The following is a 20,325-nucleotide window of genomic DNA, read 5'->3' as shown; positions in this document are numbered from 1 at the left end:
GTACTACATTTCTCTATACCTTTGCGTAGTGTCAGTGTGATCTTAACTCTTTTTTGTGTATTAGCAGTGGATGCTTTAAACCTATTACAGCAGCTGGTGCTCTTGAATTATAATAGCCCAAATGCTGTTGCAGCTCCCAATATTACCTTTTTGTGTAACCTATGTTTTGGTTTTCACCTGAACAATTCCTGTGAGAGATGAAGGTTAGAAAACAAACTGCTCTGCTTGTGATATTCTTGTTAATGGAATCTAAGTGTACAGGTCCTAAATTGCTGCTCTTTGTTTATATTTCAGCAGTGCCCATATTGTCCATAAATGCAGTGATTTACAATCTTAAAAATAACAGTGCTGGGGAAAAGGATACAACCCACAAAGTGATCAGTACCTTTTGCTATTACCACTACATCCATTTTTGTTTGATATGGGTGCAGGGGTATGGGATAGGGAGGAGGGACATAGCTGAACTGTTCAAGATTTGTTTTTTTAAATTGAATTTTTGTTTTCATTTTCACACTCCTCTGTACATCCTGGTTCTCAGGTCATCAGCACAATTTCTAATGCAATTTCTAGCCCAGTTTTATAGATTCAAGTTCAGTGAAAGCTCCCAAACTTCAGGCTACTTAATCACTCAAAAGGTTTGAGGGTAATTTCAAGGTAGGAACAAGCCAGAGACTGATGCCAAAATGAGAAGTAAGGGTCATGAGCTGATATGATGTGAAATTGAGGATTAAGGCTAACATTTTCAAACCTGGTTCTTGTGTGCTCAGCACTCCTGAAAATAAAACTACTTAGACACCTGCACCAAAGATTTTCAGATCTGGGTGGTTAAGTGAGGAATAAGCATAGCAGATGAGTGGTGACCGGCACCATTCCCTCTCAGCCCCATATGGCTTTTGTGGGTGAGCTTTATTTATGTTGTGCTATAGAAGGCCTGGTCTACACTGTGGGGGGGGGGGGGGGGAATTGACCTAAGATACGTTGACTTCAGCTACGCTATTCTCTTAGCTGAAGTTGTGTATCTTAGGTTGACTTACCTTGTGTCCTCACGGCATGGGGTCAACTGCTGCCGCTTCCCTGTTGACTCTGCCTCTTGCAGCGGTGGAGTACAGGAGTTGATGGCAGAGCAATTGGGGATCAATTTATCATGTCTACACTAGATGTGATAAATCTATCCCTGATAGATCGATCACTACCCGCTGATCTGATGGGTAGTGTAGACGTACCCTAAGTGTTTGGGAAATCCTGCACAAAGTTCCAGACTTAAACTTTAGTACCTCCCAGAAAAACTACTTGATTGCAGTGGAAGAGTGGTTCCTCTACCAGCTTTGTTTAAAAATACATTGAATCTGTTCTGGCTTTCCTACTACATTTATCACTGTGATAACTGCTTACTTAGAAACCAGCCCACAAGCTTAATGCTGAAACAATCGCTCATGAGCAGAGACTGCATGTGCTTAGCATCCATTGAGTAAATGCTGCAATAAGTACAATGTCAGGATGGGTGATTCACTGTATGGATAAGCAATAGCCAAATACCAAATTGTCTGGATAAATGTGTACTTGCTTAATGTAGGAGATCATCACCCCCATTTAGGCAAAGCTGCAAAGTCCAGATGTCCACGAGAGCCAGCTCCTGCTTACTGTTCCCAACACACACCAGTGCATGTTGCTCATTGCTCAGTACAGTAAGTCCTGTTTTTCTCAATATTGTGTTTCGTTCCTAAAGCTTTATTGACATGCTTTGTAAAAGCTGTCTGGGCTGCAGGCACATTGGTTGAGTGTGGGGTACTGCATTAACCAAGAACCAGTGACTCCATGTTTGGGCTTTGTCAGTCTTGCAGATAGTGTAAGTTGCTGCTGTGTTATGTTTATTTTGGGCATTTGTTACTTACTACTAAACTTTTTTTTTAAATGTTACTGTGTCACATTTTGGTTACTTTCCCCAGGTGTTCTGATTGATTGTTGGATGACAAGCTAAACTGAAAAATATTCTGATAAATAAGTTCAGATAAGTGTGGCAATGTAAGCACTCAGGCCAGCAACTAGAACCTGATTCAACTTCTTTGTGCTGCTTCACACAACCACATTTGCTCCCCATTCTAGGATTCTGTGCCAAACAGATCAGGGGCTACCTCTGTAAATATCCCCCTCTACACTTTACCTTCTCTCCTGTCAAATGAAATTATGCTTTTGCAGGTTACTAAGCAATTCCTACTGCAAATTCAACTTGCACAATGTGAAGAATACACTTTACTGGCTGAGTACATCCACCTCTTCAAATCTCACTGGCACCCCTAAACTACAGTTATCCACATCAGTGGTTGGAATTTAAGTTTGTCTTATGTAGTAAGAGCCTGTATTATCTGGAGAAAAAATATTAAACATTGCACTTCAATAATTAGAGCATTAAGGTGCAAGTTTTTAAATGCAATCTAAGATGTACAATTACCCAGAATTCACTTCTAAAAGAACCATGCACCATTAACTTATTTGAAAAAGACTGCAGTGATTTAAAAAAAGAAACAAAAACACTTAATGTTTAATAGCTTGTTTTTGCCTGTAAAGTAAAGACCGTAACTATGGATAAAATTAATGCAGGACTAACAGTGCTTCTGGAAATTTCAGTATACAGAGTGTGCATCTGATGAACTGACAACACAGCACGATCAGTTTTTTCATTTTAACTTTGGAATGAGGAAATGTACTATCTTCCAACATTTTGGGGAGGGAGCAGGGAGTAGAACTCTGAAAACATCATGAAGAATTTACCTCCCAACCAATATGTTTAGCTGAACATCTCTTGGGAGGCTGCTTTGTTTGATTGATGTAAGAATGTATATATAAAATCCAAATGAGGCATGAAGTTATTGATATCTTTATTTTAATGGAATGTTTTTTCCATTTTAAAACTACAAAACAGATTCCATACATTCTGCCATAAATAAAAACAAACAATAAGGCAGGACACTACATGAGCAAACTGAGAACAACTGTTTTCCAGGAACTGTGAATTAAAAATGCTTCACAATTATAAGCCATCCAGTTTTTAAAATAAAACTGTTGAAAGCCCCCCAAAACTTCAAGTGGTAGATGTTAACACACTTGAAGAGGAACAAAATGCAGTTCAGACATTTTGTGCTATTGTTCTTGAAAAACCTAATTTTGTTTAGAGCACTTTCTAAGACTCTGCTCATCAAGAACCATACAGTATAAAGAGGCACCACAGTAACAAAACCTCATGGTGGAGATGTTTGTTAAAAACGGTTGTCCCTTTTTAAACATTTGACATAAGAGGCAAAAAAATCTCTTCATACAAGTCTTTTACAGTCCGATTTGGAACCTGTTTCATCGGATTCGCTTTTGCTGTCGTGCTCTGTATATGTCATGTACAGGAGGAACCACAGATCCCTTCTCCTCTTCATCATCAGAATCTTCATTTGGTCTCTTGACAGCTTTATTGAACATGGTATTATTTTCCACAGGTCCATTGCCTTCCACAGTTAATTCAGGCAGGCCTCCAGTAATTATTCTTACAGCTTCATCAACAGCTTTGGAACAAGAAAGATTAATTGGCTTCAGAAACAAACTGGGTTTTGCTTGATAAGCAAAACAAGTCAGCAAGTTATTAAGCTGCCCTGGACACTATGCAGGTGTACTGAGACGCACTGCTAAAAACAGAACAGAAATGTGTCACCCTTTGACATCACATGAGAGTCAGGATTTCCTACTACTGCCTCTGACAAAGGATATGCTGCTGTTAAAGTGTGTGGCCAAAGGGGGAATAGAACTCACACTGAGTGGTGTAGCTTAGTTTGCGAAAGCAGGATGTTTTAGCTTTGAAATGTTACATTTCAGAAACTTCCTAACAAGGCATTCCTTCCACGTTTCTCAGTGTCTCTTAACGTTTCTGTAAGATGGTGCTTGACTCGAATTTAACAAGGACATGAAAAAAGACAGTTCATTTAAGCCACTGATTAGATCCACTGCACTTTGGACAATGAAGAATTCTGCCATTTTACTCCTTACAAACATTTGTGAGAGTCCGGGATACTGTCATTTAAAAAATTACTTTACTTTAAAACAACAAGGCACCTTCTCCATTTAGGGAATTCTCAAAATCTAAGTCATCTCACTGGATGTCAATCTTGCAACAAAAATAATGAGTGGGCTGGAAACTATACTGCATGGGAAAACATCTTCAGGGAAAAGTCAAGTGAAATGTACTGCTTTGACTTTTGAGTCACTTTGGCTGCATGCTACTTTCAGAAAACATCTCAGGTGGAAACTGATGTCCAAAATGGAAAACAACATCTTTAATATCCTTGCCTAAGGTGACTTTCTCCTGTAACAAGCAAGACTTAAGTTTTAGTTTCAGGTCTGGTCACTTGCTCCAATATAGGGTGAAGATACTGAGAAAGTTGCATATTAGATCTCACAGCAGCCCTATTGTGTCATGTTCTACTATAAGCATTAGGGGACCAGACCCATAAAGAGACTCTTGATCCATTCATATCTCTTGTTGATTATACAGCTCCATTCTGAATGGTTAATGCATACTCTAAAATGGCCAATGCCTCCTAAGTTTGTGAAATGTGTACTTGGGGAATGAAAAGGTGTATGCCCAGGTCCAGGCCTGAGGGGCTTTTATTAGCTGAGTTATGAACCATTCACCTCAGGAAATGATAATGGAAAAGTTGTAGAATTTTACAGCAGCCTTAATAGAAACAATAATGAATCAGAGAAATATACTGACCCAATAATTCTCATTTCTTTATTACAGGGAAATCTCAAATAATCAAAGGGCAGCAAGCAGCAGCATAATCTCAGTACAGACTGCTAGGCAGATTTCTTGTGTAAGAGGATATACAGCTATCCCCACACTCACCATGCACTGCCGTGTTGCTACTTCAAGACACAGAATAAAAATGGAGAAAAACTTACTTTCTGGCATTTTGCATCTTCGAAAAATCTCCATGAGTTCATCCACTTGCACAAAAGGGCCCTGTTATTGGAGAAGAATTTAGATGACTGACTGGGAAATACTTACACATTACTGGAAGCATTAAGTAGCACAGTATATATAATTCATTTGTTAAAGCACTCTACTGGAGTGTATCTACCAGTTGTGAAGCCTGTGGAATATTTAATTATTGAAACAAACCTGAAAACACACGGGTGGTGGGAGGAGTTTCATTAAAACTACAGCAGCTGGTGGGACTGGAAATACACCACCTGGCACAGGATGCAAACCTGGAGCTATTGAGGAAAAGAACAGTATAAATCAAATGTGAACAGCAGAGTAATTCAAGCTTTAGAGCTCTTCTGTCTGACACAAATGAATAATTGGCAGAAGTACATTTTGTCATTGTCTTCAGCTATCTGAATCCTATAAAACAACCTACAGCATGTTAGCCCTGAGGCTTCTGCTAGCTGTAACAGATTCTGCAACCCTTTCTCATGCTTACCTTAGTCTGGCCTCTGTTCAGCAAAGACTTATGCCTATCCCAATCCAGCAAAGCACTTAAGAACCAACTTAACTTTAGATGTGCGTAAATTCTTTTGAAGTCCCAATGGGATTTAAGCAGATGCCTAAAATTAAGTCGGTGCTTTTCTGAACAGGGGCCTTCATGAGTATCCCCATTAAATTCAATGGGATGGCTTGATGTGAGTTAGGGGGACGGTAACAGGCCCCTGAACTAAGTCTCCAACCTTAACATGACTAAACTCTCGACTTACGTGCTAAATGTCTTGGCTGAAATGGAATCATCTGCTGTGTGTCTGGTTTCGGGTATTCAGGTTTTCTGTCCACTTCATCTTTGAGAACAGGCACTATAGAAGGAGCCACCACAGGGTCTGGAATTATGGTTGCTAACTTGGCACGTGAGACATCCTGAAAACAGAAATTAGAGAGCACTGAACCAGGGAATTGAGTCATTTCATGTTTTAATTTACACAAAACAATATCATAGTAGGAATTAATGATAGAATGGACAATCTCAGCTACACTTTTTCTAATGCTTTCTGAAGACATTTGTTCAATCTATTCAAACTTGGGTGCCTTAGGAGGTTCCTGGATCCTATATTTAGACTATGACTTATATGTATTATAGTTGTGCCTTGAGGCCCCAGCTGAGATCAGGCTCCATTGTTCTAGGCACTGTACAATGACTTAGGGCTTGTCTAAATATAAGTTGTACCAGCTTAACTTAAATGGGTTTAAAAACAGTTAAACTGATAATCACTGTGTGGACACACTTTTATATATGTTTAAACCTGACTTATAATGGTTCATCTTGCATCTGCAAAACATTTTCTCTCTCAGATTCATAGATACTAAGGTCAGAAGGGACTATTATGATCATCTAGTCTTACCTCTTGCACAACGCAGGCCGCAGAATCTCACCCACCCACTCCCGCGAAAAACCTCTCACCTTTGTCTGAGCTATTGAAGTCCTCAAATCATGGTTTAAAGACTTCAAGGAGCAGAGAATCCTTCAGCAAGTGACCCGTGCCCCATGCTACAGAGGAAGGCGAAAAACCCCCAGAGCCTCTTCCAATCTGCGCTGGAGGAAAATTCCTTCCCGACCCCAAATATGGCGATCAGCTGAACCCTGAGCATATGGGCAAGATTCACCAGCCAGATACTACAGAAAATTCTTTCCTGGGTAACTCAGATCCCATCCCAGCACAGGCCATTAGGCCTATTTACCTTGAATATTTAAAGATCAATTAATTACCAAAATCATGTTATCCCCTCATACCATCTCCTCCATAAACTTATCGAGTTTAATCTTAAAGCCAGATAGATCTTTTGCCCCCACTGCTTCCCTTGGAAGGCTATTCCAAAACTTTACTCCTCTGATGGTTAGAAATCTTCATCTAATTTCAAGTCTAAACTTCCTGATGGCCAGTTTATATCCATTTGTTCTTGTGTCTACATTGGTACTGAGCTTAAATAATTCCTCTCCCTTTCCGGTTTCAGAGTAACAGCCGTGTTAGTCTGTATTCGCAAAAAGAAAAGGAGTACTTGTGGCACCTTAGAGACTAACCAATTTATTTGAGCATGAGCTTTCGTGAGCTACAGCTCACTTCATCGGATGCATCCGATGAAGTGAGCTGTAGCTCACGAAAGCTCATGCTCAGATAAATTGGTTAGTCTCTAAGGTGCCACAAGTACTCCTTTTCTTTCTCCCTTTCCAGTATTTATCCTTCCGATATATTTAGAGAGAGCAATCATATCTCCCCTCAACCTTCTTTTAGTTAGGCTAAACAAGCCAGGCTCCTTGAGTCTCCTTTCATAAGACAAGTTTACCATTCCTCGGATCATCCTAGTAGTCCCTCTCTGTACCCGTTCCGGTTTGAATTCATTCTTCTTAAACATGGGAGACCAGAACTGCGCACAGTATTCCAGGTGAGGTCTCACTAGTGCCTTGTATAACAGTACTAACACCTCCTTATCTCTACTGGAAATACCTCTCCTGATGCATCCCAAGACCACATTAGCTTTTTTCACGGCCATATCACATTGGCAGCTTATAGTCATCCTATGATCAACCAATACTCCAAGGTCCTTCTCCTCCTCCGTTACTTCTAATTGATGTGGCCTCAGCTTACAACTAAAATTCTTGTTATTAATCCCTAAATGCATAACCTTACACTTCTCACTATTAAATGTCATCCTATTACTATTACTCCAGTTTACAAAGTCATCCAGATCCTCCTGTATGATATCCCGGTCCTTCTCTAAATTGGCAATACCTCCCAGCTTTGTATCATCCGCAAACTTTATTAGCACACTCCCACTTTTTGTGCCGAGGTCAGTAATAAAAAGATTAAATAAGATTGGTCCCAAAACCGATCCTTGAGGAACTCCACTGGTAACCTCCCTCCAGCCTGACAGTTCACCTTTCAGTAGGACCCGTTGTAGTCTCCCCTTTAACCAATTCCTTATCCACCTTTCAATTTTCATATTGATCCCCATCTTTTCCAATTTAACTAATAATTTCCCATGTGGCACGGTATCAAATGCCTTACTGAAATCTAGGTAAATTAGATCCACTGCGTTTCCTTTGTCTAAAAAATCTGTTACTTTCTCAAAGAAGGAGATCAGGTTGGTTTGGCACGATCTACCTTTTGTAAAACCGTGTTCTATTTTGTCCCATTTACCATTGACTTCAATGTCCTTAACTACTTTCTCCTTCAAAATTTTTTCCAAGACCTTGCATACTATAGATGTCAAACTAACAGGTCTGTAGTTACCCAGATCACTTTTTTTTTTCCTTTCTTAAAAATAGGAACTGTGTTAGGGGTTGTACCGTATGATTGGAGAATTGCTGAGTTTAGAGATTCATTAAAAATTCTTGCTAATGGGCTTGCAATTTCGGGTGCCAATTCCCTTAATATTCTTGGATGAAGATTATCTGGGCCCCCCCATTTTGTCCCATTAAGCTGTTTGAGTTTCGCATCTACCTCCATTCCCATTTGTCATGCTACCATTATCCCTAAGATCCTCTTTAGCCTTATTAAAACCCGAGGCAAAGTATTTGTTTAGACGGAGTCTGTCTTATCCATTCCATTGCTTCTTATTTCTTTACATTCTACCTCATCATTGATATACAATGCTACTCCATCACCATTACCTTTATTTCGGTCTTTCCTAAACATTTCATTTGTGGAAAGAGCTGAACCATTTTAGCTGAAACTTCACCAAAAAAACAAAAAACAAAGTCAGCATGAGGCCTGCACCCAGCATTGGAAATTTCAGCGCAGCAGGAATTTAGCAAAATTATAGAATACTGAAAACAGTATCCTAAAATGGAAAATTTTAAGCAACCTTAATTAAAGGCATTGCTACTTGCACCATCTAAAACATGTGGTTGTGTCGTATATTGTGTGTATTTATAAACATTTTATGTTTTAATAATGTGTGGGGTTTTTTTAATTTTGTTTTTAAAGTATGAGTCCACAAACTCAAAGCCTGAACACCAGCCCTGCTTCCACCAACCATGATTATTTGTAATCAATGTTTGTTTAGGCCCAGTCCTCCATATGTGAGCAGTTTGATTGAAGCCAATAAGCTAGTTCTCATAAGGAGTACTCACATGAAGCAGGCTCGCATGATCAGGTTCTTTATAAACAATTTTGGAAAACAACAAGTGACTCTGAAGCACCCTTTCTGAGAGATGTGATTCCAGTGTCCTTCCTCTTAGCAGAAGTGGGAAACAAAACAACCTTTCCAGCAGACAAGCTCTTATTGCTCTCACACTTGTTTACCTATTTCACATTGAACACAAAAACCTTCTAGTCTTATCCCTCAATTATTGTTTCCCGAAACTTTACATATCGCAAAAAATTAAAACATCAGAAAAAAAATACACCCAGAAAAAACTAAACTAGTGGTTAAAACATTCCTAGAGCTTAACAGACGTGAGAACTGCCAGTATCACAGATCAGATATAAGCACTTAACACATTCTATTAAATCGTGACTGACATGCCTGAGGCTCTCAGCACTAACAGATGTATGGTTGTTATTAAATAAAGGAAGTGTCAAATCCACCTAGGACAGGCAGATTTTCTCAGCCCTCCTGCTTAATATCATGTTCAGTCCATCAAAGTCAATGGGAGTTTTGCTACTGACTGAACAGCAATTGGGCTCATTGCTCCAATAGTTGTCGTTTTTAAGTTTTTTAGCAGAGGAATGCCTGCTTTTAAATGCCCATTGACTTCAGCAGGAATTTTGCTTGAGTAAGGAGCTCAGAATTAAGCCTGCATTGAGGATTTGGGTACTACAGGGCAAAGCATTACTGCACCAACTTTTCATTGATGGGAGGCAAAAACTGAAATATTAATTTAGGCAGAGTTGTATCTGTTAGTTGTGTTCTCTCCCCCCAATAGTTAATGCCTGGCACTCAAAGAGCCAGCAGCCTGGGACCTCTTGAAGTTTTCACTTTGCCACCCAATAACTTTGCAGGTGAAGGACTGAACAAAAAGGCTGTGAACTACATTAATTCCTGGTTTAACTTGGAGTTAAATCAGGGATAAATTAGACCCCGATGCTTTTAACTCCATTCTAGATCAGATCTGGGCCCAGCTAAAACAACTAAAAATTAAAAGGAGTCTATGGAAATAACAGCCCAATCTTGCTTTATTTGAAACTCAGTGACAAAACTTCCACTTGGGGCAGGATCAGGCTAAAAAATTAGAAGAGTAAAACCCTAATAAAAAATGTTCCCGTTTTTATTTTTTCTTGTCTGTCAAGGAAAACTTTAAGATGAGATGAGACAGTGTTACAGGATTGCACCAGATCTCAAAAGAACTAATCACAAAATTAAATTTTCTTAGCTACCTACCTTGTAACCAAGAGCTTTAAGTTCACTTGCAGAGCAAGGGTACAAATCCATGAACTTGTACCTATCTACCAGCAGAGCTGTTTCTTTACCCTCGTATTCTTCTTTGAAGGCTGTAAACCTCCGTTTTTCCACTTTAAGTATACTAGCTAGATCACCAATGTTACTTTCAAAAGCTAAAAACCGGGCCCAGATTTCTCTGCGAAAGGAAAAAGATAAAGGGAATGAATGATTGTTTGCGGGGAAAGCTATGCTGAATCCCTCCTACTTGTAAAGATACACAAGATGACAAATGTCAATAAAAGGGATTTGGAAGCATGGACATTACCATTTGAAGAAATTATTTCTTCAAGTATCTATTTTATGTGCATGCATAATAGTAATACTAATACTATGCTCCTAATAATCTCTCTCATTTTTATGACACCTTTCTCTCCAATAGACCTTATAGCATTTTACAAACTATATACAATCAACACCACAGCAGTAGTGTGGAGGGCAGCAAGAGAAAGAGAGAGAGCGAGCAACCAATGCCCCGTGTTCTGCACAATGGTAAATCCCAATTTCTTTACAGAAAATCCCACATAGCTTGGTAAGAAGGGATCTGAGCACGTATATCTGGGCTTAATTCAACTTTCATTTGTGCTTTACAAACCCACCTTTGAGGAGAATTTGGCTTCTAAACTCTATACCTTCTTTGAAATGTGGATAAAAATTCTTCTTTCTCAGAGGATCGGAAGCAACAAACTGGGGCATGAATGAGCAGAGCAGTGGAACATTTGACTATGATACATAGGTCTTGTAATGTAACGCTTGTGGACATTTCCCTGTGGGGAGCACCAGGGTTTGTAGTCTTGTTGGAAGAACTGTGTTTAATAGAGGAGATGGTGGAAGCATGGCTGACAGGGTTAGGGACCAGATGGGAAAGGGCTGCAAGCTCATCTACGATCCTTTTGCACTGTAGTTATTTCTCTGCTTTTTGTACTCCTTGGAAAGTCCATCTCCCATCAGTTCCCATCTCACCTTCTCTCATGGGCTTGCATTATTCCCCACAGTTTTTCCCTTCCTTTCCCAAAATGGCAGGGAACAATATTATGATCAGCAGTACCACTGGCTAAAGAAAGTGTTGTATATTTACAGTGCAGGAGGTTTTTGTCCTATGTCATCACCAATGCTGTGCTGAGCAGCTTCTGTAGTCCAAGGGGTGAATTCTATGCCCTTTCCTTTAGGTGGGATTATGAGGGAGAGTACACCTGCAGCAATTCTTCTAGTTAGTTTGTGACGTCTAAGCTTTAAAGGAGGGTTTTCAAGGATAGAAAAACAAAATAATTTGACAAACTTACCCAGATTTCTCAGGTGGGAGGCTTCCTGATGTTAAAACACGTTCAAACAAAACTCTTGTATTATTGTCCTCTAAAAAAATAAAAATATATAACAATTAAAAAGTATAAACATTAAATCCAGTTCCAAATCTGCTTCTACTCAGAGAAATTTGTCTTTAAAGTGAAAAATAAAAGCTCGTTCCAATGATATGATACTCTGACTTTATTTTATTTTCAATAAATAGGATTCAATAAACCTAAATACACAGCTACAGCTGTATCAATATGCAAGTCAATCCTATTGCGGTGGTATCAGGAAATGCAAAAGTCTCCTGCATGGACCTCTCAATATTTTATAGGTACTTACTGTGGTGGAAATGGAGTTGTTCTGTAACATATGAATAGTGTATTGTGACCTGGTTATTGGGTTTTTCACGGTCTGAATATGTTGGCTTAGTTTAATACCAGGCTGTTGGAAAAACAAGCAGGAAACAGGACAATGGCTTGAGATAACCATCCATCTGCCCAGCAAGGTACAATGCAGGAGCCCTTTGCTTTGATGGTCTCTCTCTGACTGCCTGCAGAGTTACCCAAACTGGTTGTGGGCAGCAAGGTCCAAGTCTGAACTCAGAAGAACAAAAAACTAAACTAGTTTTAAAAGGACACCCCATCAAACGGGAAAAACGACTGACACCCAGACCAAGAGGTTCAGGCCTGGCTAGAGTCTCTGTAGAGATGGCATGCCTCTAGGTAAGAAAGAGATGCATACAGACCTACTGTTTTAGAATCCTTTTTCTCTTATGCTATGCTTTATTTCTACTGTTAAAATCAAACAATACTTTGGTTTAAAAAAGGTTGTCTGATCACTGTTTGCACCACTGGCCACAGACTCCTGAAGGGAAGAAACTTCAGGTACTGAACCCACGTGGTCTTGCTGGAATAAGCATGATTGATTGCAGAGCACTGTAGCCCAGACCCTGGGCCAAGAGTGGGATTCCACCCCGAAAGAGGTAAAGACTCAAGGCCTGAGAGCTGAAGGGGTGCACTGTGACACCAGCAAGGGGTCGGGGTGCAGATAGTCCAGTAACTGTGACACCCACCACCACCTATTGCTGTGATGCTATCCTGTCTGGCTGGTGAAGTTCCAGCTGATACTGTGTGTAAATTCTTATCTATTCATCTGATTTCCCTAAAATCCCCCTATGCCAGCCAGATAGTCACAACAACAAAAAAGGGGGAGCTATTTTCAAAAATATTTAGTGTGAAGCTCTTTAGCACTAATATTACCTTTGTTCAGAAAAATCTCTTAAGTGAGCAGGCTCAGCCAGCCAACTCTGTTCACTGGTATGTGATGTCACAAAGCCTTTGTTTTTTCCCCTCTCTACATCTGCTCTTATGAGAATTTACACAAATACCCATTTTCTCAGAGGGATGTTAGTGAACTGGATTTTTGTACAAACGTCCCCTTGTTTCAAGTATGCCCCCTCTTCAAAATCTCTCTTAAAGAGATAAAATAAATGAAGCGTGCTAATTGAGCTATTAGATAATAACTAAGGGTTACATTGTATCATTTACATGTCAGTGTAGGGAAAGGAAAGTGGTGCAAGCATAGGCCCAAATGGGCCAGTATGTGTGGATGGATAAGTAACATCACCCACCGCTGTGGAAGCCCCTCCATGTGAGCTCAGCGGTTTGGGGATCTGATGAATCTTTAGAAAGCATGGCTGGGCAGGGAAGGAGACTAGGGAGTTAGGACAAGCCACTCTCCCTACTCTTCTCTGAATCTGTGAAACACCACAGCAGCTACACACACAGCCTCCACTACAACCCCACACCTTTGCTTCAGACAGCTCCAGTTTCTTGTCATTCCATTAACTCCCACACTAATGAGTCCTGCAGTGGCATTGCCCTGCTGCTAGCCCCACAACAGGTACACTGACACTGCATACACGCCCTCTCCCCTTGCACGTGTATGGCTTTGTATCTTTGGAGCACTGTATGCCCCTCCTATCAATGGCCTTTGACAGCCATAGCCCCCTGCCAAGGAAACACCAATTCTAAGTTGTCAGTTAATTCACAATACTAATTTGAATTTTGCTTTTCCCATCAACTGTTGGGGAATGAATTTTATTTGTACTTGTGAAAGGTCAGAATTCCGCAGTCACTACAGGAAAGGATCAATCCATCACTGTTGAGTCTGCAGACAGACTTTTTAACCCCCTATGAATCTTTGTGCCCAAGGAGTTAGATTTTCCTAATATGTTTTCCATTGTCAACTACAGATGCAGTGAAACTGCCACAGTGCAAAGTACTTAAGGACTTGGAAAGCCCACTCTGTATAGTGATGAGACAAAATGGGATCTCAGTGTCACTTCATTTCTGGATCTTCACTGTGCAGAAAATGGCACAAAATCACAGAGCTTTTGTGAAGAAGATTATTGCCCCGTAGGAAAGAATTCAAACCAGTATGCAAACAACTTGGACTGAAGCCAAACTCTGATAGTGAAAGTTAATGTTTCATTAGTAGCCCTCCCAGTTCCCAAAGCTTACCATTAAGGTGAGACAAGTAGTCAATGTATGCCAGTACATATTCTGGAATGTCTCCATATTTCTTCAGTCCCAACTCAAAAATCTTGAAGGCCACTGACTTGTCCTGCAAATGTGAAAATAGCGTTATTAGCTTCAAAAAGCAGCACAACTATTAACACTTCATTAATCCCAAAGAATATGTCTGAGTTTACCTTACTACAGTAATACTCCATCAAAGCTGCCGTAACATAGACATGATGGCGAGTCCGGGCATCCTCTCTCGCTTTCTTAAATATCATTCTTCCAGATTTGATGCCTTCTGCCCGCCTTGCAAATTTCATATACTGTATATATACCTGAAATATACATGATGATTTGTTCAACACACAAGATGGTATGCAAAATATAAAAGTATTAAGATATGAAAAAGATCCTTTGGGCATATCTAGAATCCGCTCCAGTCACAAAATATAATAATTCATAATAGAAACAACACGTTCAGACAAGGTAGCAACTATGAGGCAGCATCATGGAATATATACTGCACCATAGCTTTAATCAACCTATTTATTTTTGACACGAGGCCTGTACAAAATTACAAGGATAATCAATATTAAATTCTTGAGGCAGGAGAGGTGGTTAGGGTATGAATTTACATAGGCTATTGCCTTCAGAGAATTACAATTATACATAAGTCATTTGCTGTTTCTAAAAATGGCAAGTATCTTACAGGGATAACAGAGCACATACAGGAGGCCATAAGACCCATAACTGAAGATGTATGTTCAAAAATTTACTAGTGGGTAACGGGATCTGAAATACTATTCATTCTGTCCTATTAGACTTGTAATTTTGATGTATGGTCATGCAAATAGCAAGCATATGGTAATTAATTAACTGATCTGTGGGGTGTATTCTCTATGGACTTGAGTCTCCTTTCAATTATTCTGGGTTAAATTAGGAGTAACAGCACTGATTCAACTGAAAAACTGGTGAGAGAGAGAGAGAGAAAGAATCAGGCTCTGGGAGTTTCACAGAGATGCACTTGTACTTGTAGCTGCATTGCGATCTAGTAAAGAGAGACCTGGACTGGAGTTAGGAGACCAGATTTCTGACTCTGCCACTGCCCTGCTGTATGACCTTGGACTTATCACTTGACCTCTCTGCGCCTCTGTTCCCTTCCCACCCTGTCTTGTCTATTCATAATATAAGCTCTTCAGGACAGGAACTCTACCTCACTATGTGTTCGTACAATGCTAGTACAATGGGCACTATTGTAATACAAATAGTAATAATACAACTTTCTTTTTTTCCTCCTTAAAGTGTCAGCATAGTACTAATCTTGGGTATTTATGCAGTGTACTTCATCCCAAAGTGCTTCATAAACTTAAACATAAAGCACCACTGCGTTGCATCATCCACTGGGATAAAGAGTGGCAATCAATGGGTGCAAAGCACGCAGTTATGGCAAGAGGAAATGAAATTTTGGTCAAGTCAACAAAGCAAATGCCTATTGTTATGAAGCATGTCAAGGGATCTTCAAAGTCCATTCGAATGGATATGGCTTGCTGTAGGTTTTTAAGGACACAGAGAGTAAAGTGCATGGTACCTAATTTATCTACCTTGGAAGACTAAAGGGCAGAGTTGTTGACCCTGCTGGAATTTGAAACTGTGGTTTCCAAGAGTCTACATATTCTCAACCTAATATTTAGTCCACTAGTCATCCACTCGAGCTATTAACTGATGAGAACGCTACCCATTCTTTGGGTGTACTGAGATCAATATGACTGGAAATGTGTAAAAACTAAAACTGAATAGTATTGAATCATCTTACCAAAGTAGGATCAATATCTTCAATCGCCAAGAGCCGGTTATATATGCTGTGCACCTTCTCATACTTCATTCGACTCTGAGGAAATAAAATAAAATAAAAAAATTGCTAACATGCTTCATAATATTAGAGAAGCTGAAGTTCCTGGAAGTCTCTCTCTGCCACTGTCTGCCTCTACCTACTTGTTTGAAAAATAATAATAATTAAATAATTAAGTAGAAAGCTGAATATTTCTAACATATTTTTGGAATTAATAATATAGAAATATTTTTCCATTATATTACTTTAGCCTACAAAGTATCAATGTAGGCTGAGAAGTTTGGCAGAATTAATATTCTGTTTATACAGTACTTTTCAAGCAGATGAGATTTTGGAGAAAAGACATCTTGTCCCACTGGAGTTTGAGTCAATACTGAAATCTTTATGCTTACCTCTTCATAGTCTGCATATGCAAAGTACAGAAGCATGTTCTTCTTTAGTAAAGTGCTGATCGCTCTTTCATAAATATTAGCAGCCTCATCACTGAACAGTTTAGCATTGTTCATGTCCTATGATAAACAAACGTAACAACATTATTTAATACTCATGACACTGAAGACAAAATCAAGATCTGATCTGGCAGGCACTTGTGCACGTGGATTTTATTTATGCGAGTAGTCCTACTGAATTCAAATGGAGTATTGACTCCATTCGCTCATGTACATAAGCGTTTGAAGGGTCAGCATTAGAATGTTAATATATGTATCAACCATAAAAATCTAACATTTAAACTACTTAAAATATTTAATGCCAACATTATAATTGCATTTCATAACTCAAAGTCTCTTAAGTGCAATTATTTTTAATTTTTGATATTATGGAATACTATTCAGAATTCTAAAATCTACACACAGTTTGAAATGCTAAAAATGTGTTTTCCCCTTTGGCCGTATCCATTCCCTTACCCCTTTCTCAGCTAGCAGCTTACTGGATTGCTCAAGATACTGTGCAGCCTCGTACCAGATATCTGGATGATGCCCGAGGACCAACAGGCACTGCTCATAAGCAAACATAACTAGGGGGAAAAAGTCAAAGTGATAAATATTCCTAGCAAAAGAATTTGTATGACTCTATATTAGTAACTTACACTGGTTAACTAAATTACAAATGTACCAAACACAGAAGTATCAGATAATACAGTAGATCCTACTAATACACAATGTGGCTTGAGGACAGCCTGCCTCTCTTCGGGACACTACCCAGTTGTAGTCAGTGGACATGCTGATGCAAGATCCCCTCAGTATAACAGAGAGGGGGTGACTGGAAAAGTCTTCTGCATATGGGCCTGTGACCTCCCATCATGGTCTGAAATAGCCTATATTTGCAGATTTTCCAGGCCTGCTATAGGGCATTTGCAGCCTGGCCTTTGAAGGGAGTTAAGGCAGCTTGAAGTACTGACAGAAGTGTTGCAGTGTTATTTGTATGTAGAGCCGGAATTGGGATTAATGAAGAAAAAACATGATTTGACCAACTTTAGACATAGCACCTTAACATTGACAATGTTAAGAACACTTTACTTCTGCAGCTGAAGGTCACTCCCAATTCTCAACAATGATTCAAATCATGTTGCAGAGTATCTATGTCTGATTCTGATATTTAATCATGTTACCTCTTTTTGTTATGAGAGTTTGGTCTTCTGTGCGCAGTGGATTACTCTTTTCCCACTGGATATATTTCTTCCACATGTCAACCTGCTGAGCCTCCTGGGGAGTATTCTGTGGGGGGACGGAGGGAGCATTGCGATCCAGACCTTTCATAACAGTCTCATATTCCTGAAGAAGAGGTAGATAATGTTTTAAGTTGTAGAGAGAAATAGACACCATGAAAGTGACTGCTTACAGGTATGCTTAGCATTTTTGTCCTGTGAAAATATCAAGTCTATCAGCCTACCAAACAAGTAGCTTAAAATCTTAACTAGGCTTAATGTTTTCTGGCTTTTATGGAATTAAACAATGTAAAAATGAAGTGAACAGGAGTCTGTACCTTGGCCACACGTCTAGCATTCATATAATCTCTACTCCGATCTTCAATCATTTTTTTAGCTAAGTGAATATTGATTCCCTGGGGAGAAAAATAAACAGCAATTGAAAATACACTATTTTACAAAAACATACAAACTACTGGATTTTATTTCAGAGAGAGGAAGGGCCCTGTAAAACAATTTAAGAATGTTCAACAGAAGTCTTTTAAAAGGTATGGACATCAGAAAACAACAAATATCTCCAAATAAATGTATGATAAGCGGCCAAGTTAGGGAACAAATGCGATGACGTGAACAATCTGTGTTTGGCTATTTCTTTTTGCTCCCAAAACTTTTTAGTCATTTATATCACAAAATATTTTTGATTTTTTTACTTCTAACACTATGCCCTAAGTGATGTTTGACTGTGCAGGAAGGATTCAGAGACTTAAGACTTCTAAAACATAAGAATAAACTTTACATACAAATTATGGGACATAAGACTGAAATTTTGTCTTGCCCGAAGTAATGATCAGTCCACAGTCAGTCACAATTCCTTCCCTCATTACCCCTTGTCCTTTATCAAGTGAAGCTCAGCTCTGTTGTCCAGCACATTGCAGAGGTCAGAGCCAAGGCACTGGCCACTCCCATCCCTCCTTGCTCATCTATGAGGGGTTAAGAGTAATAACAGCTCCACAAAATCTGCTCTGTCCCATTAATACAGATTGGTAATCAGGGTACTCAAGTAGGTGAGTAGGCTTTGTACACACTTATTCCCCAAGGTGGGCACATAGGACAAGTTATAATCATGCCCCTTAAATAAATATATTAATTTTAAATTTCTGAGAAAGATAATCATATTCTTTAAACTCATCGTGCTGTTCATTTAAATGGAATGAAACTCCCTTGGTATTTGCTACTTCAAATGCCTTACACATCGGACTAAGGGCATGAACTGGACTAGATCCTGCAAATTTTACTCTCTCCTGCAATTTGTTGAATGCCATAAACTCCTACTGAATTCAGGCCTTAAGGGAACTCAGTAGGTGCCATATCCCCACAGAGTACAGATCAAATAAGACCCTAAAAACCAGCACACTTAGATATTCAAAAGGCTCACGTTTTTCTTGACTCTTCACAATGGATATCAATATTAAAAATAAAAAATTGCTACTAAAACTCTCCAATACAGCAGACAGAAAACGCATGACACTATGTAACTTAAAACATCACAATAAACTATATGAAAAGGGAAAAATTCTCAAAGTTTATCCAAACAAATAGTCTGTAAGTGAAGAAATACAAAGAAACAAATTATCACCCTGTAAAATTCTCGCATGGATGCACGAAGAGCTCACCATTGTACATGCAAAACATGCATTGGACTACCTTTTATCTGTTTGCACACATATATAGGGTGGACACAATTCTGCGACCAACTTTTAGTCGTTTTTAAGACAGGATTTTCTAAACAAACCTAAAATCACAAACAATTTTATTTTCTCAGTTACCTCTTCATATTTGTTATAATCTCTCCAGAGTTGTTCAATGTTGATCATTGGGTTCACACAACCTCGCTGGTAAACCCTACGAACAGCAGTTATCCTCTGGTTTTCTGCATAAGATCCAACTGCCTCTCTAATAGTGAAGTGAGACACTAACATGTCAGTAATTAAAACACTGTAATTTATATAAAACATTATAATTACATGAATTAACTTTTAAAAATATACTTAAAAGTACTTACACGCCTTTCAAAAAATTGATGTAATCCACCCAGATCTATGTAAAAAAAAAAAAACCCAGAAAAAATTAAATCAAGCAGCACTTAGTACAGTAATCAGAAATAACTAGTTAGATAACAAAACATACCTGGTATGACATGATTTCCATGCCGATTTTATCCAGAGCAAAGTCATATGCCTGAGCCATTTTTTCTCTGAAAAAAATGCCACAATATTGAAAACATTCAGAGCTGGGACTAGGTTTTATCAATTTTAATGAATAGTATTTATTTTAAAAACTCTTTTAGCAACCAATTCTAAATATATATTTAAGTAAAAAAGACTAGTGCTGTAAAATAGGTGTTTGGTTTCCTTAAATTCCTGGCATTCTGTATTCAGACAATTACCACAAGCAAGGAAGTTAAAAGGAAAACTGTAGCTGGCCTAGTGCACTGATGGCAGTACGTAATGCTCTCGTGTGCCTGGGGCTCTCTCTTCTTAGATGAGTGGAGCTCACATATGCCATGTGCACCAGGAATAGAGGAGATAAGGCCAGTTGCTCTATAAATATT

At 39.0% G+C, this 20,325-nt stretch overlaps 1 protein-coding gene across 1 annotated transcript in view; it reads right to left on the bottom strand.

Moving 5' to 3' along the window:
- Nucleotides 1–2,859: 2,859 nt before the first annotated feature.
- Nucleotides 2,860–20,325, bottom strand: part of CSTF3 (cleavage stimulation factor subunit 3) — a 76,270-nt gene continuing 58,804 nt past the window's right edge. Inside the window, exons 6-21 of the mRNA XM_077818454.1 lie at nt 19,902–19,968; nt 19,777–19,811; nt 19,541–19,667; nt 18,053–18,130; nt 17,679–17,841; nt 16,975–17,084; nt 16,462–16,578; nt 16,034–16,108; nt 14,412–14,555; nt 14,221–14,323; nt 11,692–11,761; nt 10,352–10,547; nt 5,737–5,890; nt 5,162–5,256; nt 4,942–5,002; nt 2,860–3,548 (exon numbers count right to left, since the gene is read on the bottom strand). Coding sequence (XP_077674580.1) covers nt 3,346–3,548; nt 4,942–5,002; nt 5,162–5,256; nt 5,737–5,890; nt 10,352–10,547; nt 11,692–11,761; nt 14,221–14,323; nt 14,412–14,555; nt 16,034–16,108; nt 16,462–16,578; nt 16,975–17,084; nt 17,679–17,841; nt 18,053–18,130; nt 19,541–19,667; nt 19,777–19,811; nt 19,902–19,968 — 1,798 coding nt within the window. The 3' untranslated portion in view covers nt 2,860–3,345. The remainder of the gene's footprint in view (nt 3,549–4,941; nt 5,003–5,161; nt 5,257–5,736; nt 5,891–10,351; nt 10,548–11,691; nt 11,762–14,220; nt 14,324–14,411; nt 14,556–16,033; nt 16,109–16,461; nt 16,579–16,974; nt 17,085–17,678; nt 17,842–18,052; nt 18,131–19,540; nt 19,668–19,776; nt 19,812–19,901; nt 19,969–20,325) is intronic.

Source organism: Eretmochelys imbricata, chromosome 6 (assembly GCF_965152235.1).
Source record: "Eretmochelys imbricata isolate rEreImb1 chromosome 6, rEreImb1.hap1, whole genome shotgun sequence".
Lineage (NCBI taxonomy): Eukaryota > Metazoa > Chordata > Testudines > Cheloniidae > Eretmochelys > Eretmochelys imbricata.
Note: the sequence above shows the minus strand (reverse complement) of the source record. Positions and strands in the feature narration are given on the sequence as shown.